The 8,053-nt window shown below is 53.4% G+C and overlaps 1 protein-coding gene across 1 annotated transcript; it reads left to right on the top strand.

The window, feature by feature from the left end:
* The first annotated feature begins 3,884 nt into the window (after positions 1 to 3,884).
* On the top strand, positions 3,885 to 5,002 carry LOC136465714 (uncharacterized). The gene is made up of 2 exons (XM_066464339.1): positions 3,885 to 4,412; positions 4,529 to 5,002. The coding sequence occupies exons 1-2, from the start codon at positions 3,885 to 3,887 to the stop codon at positions 5,000 to 5,002; spliced, it is 1,002 nt and encodes a 333-aa protein (XP_066320436.1).
* Positions 5,003 to 8,053: the final 3,051 nt, after the last annotated feature.

Raw genomic sequence — 8,053 nt, forward strand, 5'->3', positions numbered from 1 at the left:
TTACCGTCTTAACAATCCCTTATTTTAGTTCTAGCATCCCACTCCATAAAACATGTTCACTTTGACTTTACTACTTTCCAGCCAACACACTCTACTAAAATTGAAGGAAATTGTTTGGCCCCTATTATATTTATTTATTAAGGGAGGGTACACGTAACGTTGAATCACTGTTTTTCTTTCCTAACGTTCATTTCAAGCTGGCTTCGACATCTGGATAATCTCCTCCTTTTCAATCGCTTGCTCTCGTGCTCTTGCAACCGATGATTCACTTGTTTAACCTGACCTTGAGGAATCACTTCGCTCAAACAAGCTTTTCGGAATAAGAAAGGATAAAAAAAGGCAACTCATGCTTGCTTGACCTCTCGTTGGAATGCGGAATAGCAAGGCAGCAGCAAGCTCCTAATTTGCTACGAGTCTGGAACAAATGCAACAAAATATCATGTAATGCTGTGTGGTGATTGCTTGTACTTATATAACTGGAAAACAGAAAAAATAATCGTATCATTATCCATCAATTGGGGATTTGGAAACTCCCAAAATCGTGTCCTCGATTAGTGCAAGGCCAAAGTCGAAGCCTTTTGTGCTGGTGCTGAACGTTCACGAAGGCAAAAGGCCAAGGCCGAGTCTACTGGACTTGCCGCTTGCCTTTGTTTCTGTATTCTGCGGCATGCACAGTTGCGACTTTTTGTAGCTCGCCAAGGCCACAGGTGGCTTCGCCGAGGGCAATCTCATTGGCCGTGGTAGTTTCGGGGCCTTCTACCACGGCGTGCTCACGGACGGGTGGCCGATGGAAGGGCCGCAGGTGCGGTGAGGGAGCAGCTGAGCAATCTCGTCATGGCAAACGCTGCAGGGCCATTGGCCGGCAAAGCGGGTGTCGCAGGCTATCCTGGACACGTCGAGCATCGCGGCGAGGCTGCAGGGTCGATGGCCAATGAGGCAACCTGCGAGGTCCATGTTCAGGGGAGGCGCGAGCTTGGCGCGGCCATGACGAGGGAGGTTCCACGCCCATGACCTCGCCGTCGTTGCGCTTGCGCACCAAAGCACGAGGAGGCATCCTTGGACGACCTCATCGCCGACGTGCTCAGCATCCTGGACGCCCTTGTGAGGGAGCAGCCGGGCAGGGTCGTGCGGGGTGGCAGTGGGGCGTCATATTCTTCCTCCCTCCACCTCTCCTCCGTGGACCGTGGTGCATGTGAGCACCTGCCACCTGCCACCAGAGCCTTTCCTACCGAAAGGAAGGGATGAAGGAAGAAGGAAGGGGTAGTTTGGGTAATATAGAAATACGATGCCTGTTGGTGGGCCTAATATCGTAGAGACGTATAATATGGAACAGTTCAAGTAGAAGAAGAATTGTAATGGTACATTTTAAAATGAATAAATTGTAATGGCATATTTTAGAAACACGATATTTGTAATATAATAGTATAAATCCAATTAACTCTTTAACTCTAAATTGAAATATGCTGGAAATTGACTGGAATTCTAACATCAAGCGAGGATATAAAGTCTGATTATAAAAAATATTAAAGACAATCATTGAATAAATGTCTGAATCGCAAATTGCACCGCTTAACAAAAACAACGCTAATAACACCAGTTGCCAACTCTATTCATGGAAACCTTGCGTCAGAACAGTCCGCGTTCTCCAACAAAATTAAACGCCAAAAAGTTAAATTCAGTTTCAGATTCCATCGAATGTTTTTCTTTTGGTTGAAACAATGTTAGTATATTTTTACACAGTTGACGGCCCGTGCAGGCTCAAGAACGTACCGTACTATCGGCGGTGGCACAGCCAGAGGAAAAGGAGCTGTCCGTGAAATGCTTACCGGACACTGCACGAGCTCGGCGTTCCATGACTGGTAGTGTTTAAGAGTATGTGGGAGGCGTACGCAAGTGGGCTCAGGAGCCGTGCGATGTGGCCGGATGGAAAGTTTCATGTGTGTGTAGGTCAGTGGTTTGCATGTGTTAGGAGGGCGTCGAGTCGAAGTAGCTAGTTGTGTTAGTGGATGCATGCATGCACGGGATGTGTTGTTTGGCGCCCAGGTCCAAGGGAAGGCCACGATGTAGAATTAGTGGCCTGCCCGGCTTGCGCTAGTTGGTGCGGATCAGGCTGGTCGCTTTCCAGGACTGGAACCTGCCGTCGCCGTCCCTGGACGTTGCTGATCCGGGTCCCGGTGAGGATGATGACGCCTCGCCGGATAGCAACATCAACAGGTATCACCCGGGTTTGGATGATGGCCCGCCACGAAGGTCCCCTACTGATTTCGGCGATCCATCTGATGACGATGACGGCTCCGGCGACAGCAACTGCAATCGTTTTCACCCGGGCTTCGACTGCTGCCGTGGCGGTACGTTGCCAGGGTACGGCCGAGTCGTCTTCCCCAGTGTGGGCGGCCCATCCGAGTCGCTGGTCGGTGGGACCGCGGATGCCGCTATCAGGTCGTTGGTGGTGGGCTCGTTCACTGCCCGCTGTGGGGTGCCTGCCTCATGGGTGCTGGGCCCGGGAGCTATGGACGTGGCGTGAATCGGGTGGGCTCACGCCGCGGGATCCCGGACGTCCCATCGGGGCGTGACACTGCCCCGGCTGTCAACGCCGAAAGCTGTGAGACAGCCTTTTCAGACCGGTGCCAGAAGCTCGATGCACAGGACTTCGTCGCTTAGGCGACCGAGGATGGGTTGGGGGCGCTTCCACCCCGTGTGGACCCGATGGAGTTGGAGGCGGAGTTGGGGACCCCATACCAGACGAACCGGCGTTGGATCGACCTGCGCTCTCCTGATCTGGTGCCGCACCGTTCGGCACAGGGGAGCGGCCCACATGACTTGAAAACCTGCATCGATGCTAGCCTAGGCCTGAGGGGGGAAAGGGTCCTTTTGAGGCCCATCCGGGAACGTGGGCTAGTGTTCCGCTGTCCGGCGGACGGGACGGAAGGAGCGGACCCGAGGTTTCGGGAGCTCATGGAACCAGAGCTCGCCAGTCTGGGTTCGCCGTTGGGTTCGCCGGTGGAACCGCAGCACTGGGAACGTCCAACGTCACCGCGCGGGCGGACGCTACGCACGGAACGTCCGCTGCGGCGCGGCAGGCCGAAATTGTGGCTCGGGTCTGCATCCCCCTGGACTCGCCTCTCATTAAGGCGGGGCCGAAGCTACGCAAGTCAAGGACGCCGACAACAGTGCTGTCTATCAGGAGGAGTCGTCTTGCGGCCAAGCCGCGGGCGGCCAACGCCACACTGCAGGCGCAGTCCGTCCTTATGCAGAAGCTCGGACTGGTGGTTAATCTACCGCCGGTGGATTTGGAGGCCTTCGAGAAGTATTTGGCGACCTTCACAGAACCGTTGACTCCGTCGAAGCTGGAGGCACTGCAGATGCTTATCGCGCCTGATTTTGATCACGTGGCCATGAATCTCAACTTGGCCGAGTTGGAGGGGGAGGCGCGGTAGTGGTGCCTGGGACCTTTTTCTGTCGCGCCCTTTGTTTCTCAATGATATCATACAACTGCTGTGTTTGGAATGTGCGTGGGCTGAATGGCCGTGCCCGTCGCAATGTCGTTAGGGACCTAGTGACCCAGGAGCGCGTTTCTCTCGTGTGTCTGCAGGAGACTAAGCTCTCCGTCATTTGTAACTCACTGGCTAATGAAATATTGGGATCTATGTTCGACTATGACTATCTGCCGTCTGCTAATGTAGCCGGGGGTGTCTTATTTGGCTAGCAACGAGAACAATGGGTGGTTTCCCAGGTGGATAAACGTCGCTGCTTCTTATCGGCTAAGGTGGCCAACACAGCAACACCGCAGGACTGCTGGTGGCTAACGGTGGTCTATGGGCCACAGGCGGACAAGGAAAAGGTCGAGTTCCTGGATGAACTTTGTCAGTTCAGGATGACGGCTGATGGACCATGGGTGCTATGTGGGGGATTTCAACATGATTTACAGAGCAGAGGATAAGAGCAATGATCGCCTCGACCATCGTTGTATGCGTCGTTTCCGGGCATTCATCGATGCCGTCGAGCTAGAGGACCTCAACCTGGTCGGCAGGCGGTTCACCTGGTCCAGTGAGCGGGACCAGCCGACTCTGGAACGGCTGGACCGTGTCTTCGCCACTGCAGGCTGGTTGCAAGCACACCCGAATCATATCCTCCGAGCGCTTTCCACGGATTGCTCCGATCACTGTCCACTGCTACTGATGGCAAACGTGGTTCCATGGGCAAAAAAGAGGTTTCGGTTTGAACCCCACTGGATCAAATTCCCCGGTTTCATGGAGGTTGTGGAGTTGGCCTGGTCAGCAACTCTGTTGCATGCTGACCCGTTCCGTATACTAGATTACAAACTCAGAAATGTGGCACGGGCGCTGAAGAGCTGGAGTGATAAGAAGATCGGCAGTGTGCGGATGCAGTTAGCCTTGGTCCGGGAGGCAATCGTATGTCTGGATGTGGCTCAGGAATCCAGGTCGCTTTCTTTGCAGGAGTCGCAACTGCGTAAGTTGCTGAAAGTCCGCGTGCTCGGTTTGGCATCCCTGTTGCGTACGATTGCCAGACAACGCTCAAGAATGATGTTTATGGCCGAGGGGATGCAAACACCAAGTTCTTTCACCTCATGGCTTGCCACAGAAAACGCAGAAACTTTATACGGTCTCTCCACATTCATGGTAATGAGATTGTTAGTGAAGAAGGAATGGTTGATGCTCTGTACCATTACTATGACCAAGTCTTGGGCACCATCTTTGTTCCCTCCCGGAGATTCGACCTTGGGATTATTGGGCTGCCATCGGTGGACCTATCCAGCCTGGAGGTGCACTTCACTGAAGCTGAAATTTGGGCAGTGATCTCTGAAATGCCGAATGACAAGTCGCCAGGGCCAGATGGCTTCACAGGCCTTTTCTATAAGACGGCCTGGCCCATAATCAAGGTGGACATTCTGAACGCCTTCAACGCGTTCTGGGCTCGCGACACTAGAAACTTCAACTTGCTTAACGATGGTTATATGATCCTGCTAAGAAAGAAAGATTAGCCCGAGGAGATCAAGGACTACCGCCCTATCAGTCTCATTCACAGTTTTGGCAAACTGATCACAAAATGCCTAGCAGCAAGGATGGCGCAGGTGCTGGACAGTTTGGTTCAGCCAAACTAGACGGCCTTCATCAGAGGTCGCTGCATACACGACAATTTCCAGCTTGTGCGCCTCTCCTGTAAGGCGATTCATGAGAAACGTGTTCCCTGTGTCCTGCTCAAGATTGATATAGCCAAGGCTTTTGACTCAGTTGCATGGAACTTCTTGCTCGAGGTGTTGGCACATTTGGGCTTCGGCCAACGTTGGAGGGACTGGGTCTCCAGCATGCTGTCAACTGCTAGCACAAAAATACTTCTGAATGGTAGGCCGGGGAGAAGAATATGCCATGCGAGGGGACTTCGCCAGGGTGATCCACTGTCACTGATGCTTTTTGTGCTCGTCATGGAGGTTCTCAACCATCTGATCTGCTGGCTGGATGTCCAGGGTTTCTTGTCACCCTTGGGGTCGCCGCGCTGCCTTTCAGGGTCAGCTTGTACGCTGACAACGTCGTCATGTTTGTAACACCAAAATTGGATGATCTGCTCGTCCTAAAGGGGGCGGTGGAGCTCTTCGGCCTGGCGTCTGGTCTGTTCTCCAACTTGGATAAGAGTGTGGCTACTCCGATTGGCTGCTCGGAGCAAGAGTCAAAACTCGTGCGTGACACTTTATTATGCAAGATCGAGGCATTCCCATGCCGCTACCTGGGTATTCCACTATCAATTTTCAAGCTGAGGAAGAGCGCTGAGCAGAGCCTGGTAGACACCGTCGCCTCCAGGATACCACAGTGGAAAGGAAGATTGCTGAACATGGTCGGGAGGACAGCATTAGCTAGAGCCACGCTCTCGGCAATACTGATCCACATGTCGATAGCGCTGTGCCTTTCGCAGTGGGCCATTGAGCAAATTGATAGGTGGAGACGTGCTTTCATTTGGTGTGGCGAGCATACGGTCACTGCAGGCAAGTGCAAAGTGGCCTGGAAATCATGCTGCAAACCAAAGGATCTTGGAGGGCTGGGCGTCATTGATCTGCGGCGTGCTGGGGTGGCACTAAGGGTCCGATGGGAGTGGAAATGTCGTGTGGACCAAAGACTGAATTGGTCCAGCTTCCATAGAAAAAAAGAAAAGATGGTGACTGCAGTTTTCAAGGCAGCCACAGTGTCCATTGTTGGCTCCGGGGAATTGACTTTCTTCTGGACGGACAACTAGATTGATGGTACAAGCATTCAGTCAATGGTGCCGGCGCTCTTTCAGCCAGTTGCAGTAAGGCGTCGGGGGGCGCTGGTATGTGATGCACTACCGGGTAATGCATGGGTGCGCCACATCACCGGAGCACATACGGTTCAGGTCATCAACGAGTTCATGTTGGTGTGGCAGCAAGTTCGGCGATTTCTGCCCTTGCAGGGAACACCTGATGTGTTTCGGTGGAGGCTCACACCGGATGGAGCCTACTCTTCGGCCTCGGCTTATGGAGCCATGTTCTTTGGTGCTTCGAGGACTCTTGGGGCAAGGGAGATTTGGAAGACCTCGGCGTCGCCAAGAGTTCATGCCTTCTTCTGGTTGGTAATGCACAGGAGATGCTGGACCGCAGAACGGCGTTTTCGCCATGGCTTGCAAGACTCTAGCATCTGCATCACTTGTGACCAACTGACGGAGAGTATGGATCATATCATCTTGGGTTGTGTTTACAGTAGGGAGGTCTGGGCCATTCTACTGGCCAAACTTCATCTCCTGGATGTTGTGCTCGTCAGTGAGGAGGATGTCATGGAGTGGTGGCTGTGCAACAGAAAGCTCGTGGTTAAACCGACGAGAAAGAGGTTCGATTCGCTCTTCTTCCTAGTTGGCTGGAGACTGTGGAAGGAGAAGAACTCGCGCACTTTTGATGGAACTTCTACTGACGCGGCTGATCTGGCTGGCTCGATCTGGGGCGAGGCCGAGGAGTGGTGTTTGGCAGGATACAAGCACCTCCTGGCTTTGCTAACACTGATGTAGTCTCCGGGAGTCATTCCCGTCGCAAGCATAGTAGTATGTAAATCATGTTCACTCTTTGCCCGTGGGCCGTTGTGCTTTGGTAATCAGTGGATTACCATGGCATTTATTTGTAATTTCGTGTCAACTCTCTTCTTCTGCTTAATGAAAACCGTGCCCGAGGCACGTTCGAGAGAGGTCCTGGTGGCTTGTATGCTGCTTGCACGTTCGCACGTTACGAGATGTGGCATGAGTCTCGGCTGAGTGATTTGGCTGGCCGTCTATTTTATGCATGTGATAAATGAATGGAAAACGACGGAGCTGTGTGGCTTTGCATCAACAAATTAGGAGTTGTCTACTTTTATCATTCCAACATGTGTTCATCTATGAGAAAGTAGGAGAGTGTTTGTGATAAACACGTGTCGAATGAGAGAGAGATTCCCAGCAAGATTAAGTGAGGCCGGATTTCCAACAGGTCGCAGTGGATTGGTCACGCCGGGTCAGCTTCTTGCCGTGTGCCAGGATCAATTCCAGCCGCGCGGTGCAGCGCCCACCACACCGACGCCGCCTCACGTCGTCGCGTCTCCAAGCTCGGACGCCGCTGCGCTGGTTCCTATACTGGGCAAAGCCGCGGCCACCTCGCGCAACCTGCATGCTTCTGCAGGAGGGACGACGTCATTCTCTGATGAGTGACGGTCGACGACAGCGCCACCGTGCTAGGCCGGCCGCCAGCTTGTCGAGGCAGTGAAGCTTCTTCACTTGAACTCGCGTCGGGCCGTCGGAGAGGACCACCCCATCCACTAGTCGCCGGGGCGGATATGGGCTTAGGGCCACTAGAGCCATGACCCTAGATGTAGCCCGTAAAATCTGAATGCCCCTTTCCAATTTAATGGCTCAAACTTTGGTGGCCCAAGCCAGCCCAACAAGATTCCGAAGCGCTTATGTCGCCTGTGTTTCTCCCCGCTCGCCCGGCTCTCGGTCGCCTGTCCGCCCGCCGCCCCTGCCGGTATCAGCGACTTCCAAAACCGTACGACCGTAGTACCACCGA

Source organism: Miscanthus floridulus, chromosome 7, assembly GCF_019320115.1.
Source record: "Miscanthus floridulus cultivar M001 chromosome 7, ASM1932011v1, whole genome shotgun sequence".
Lineage (NCBI taxonomy): Eukaryota > Viridiplantae > Streptophyta > Magnoliopsida > Poales > Poaceae > Miscanthus > Miscanthus floridulus.

Coding starts and splice junctions, on each gene's coding strand:
- LOC136465714 (XM_066464339.1), top strand. CDS start 3,885: ATGGACCATGGGTGCTATGTGGGGGATTTCAACATGATTTACAGAGCA. Junction 4,413..4,528: donor CCTTGGTCCGGGAGGCAATC/GTATGTCTGGAT, acceptor TACGATTGCCAG/ACAACGCTCAAGAATGATGT.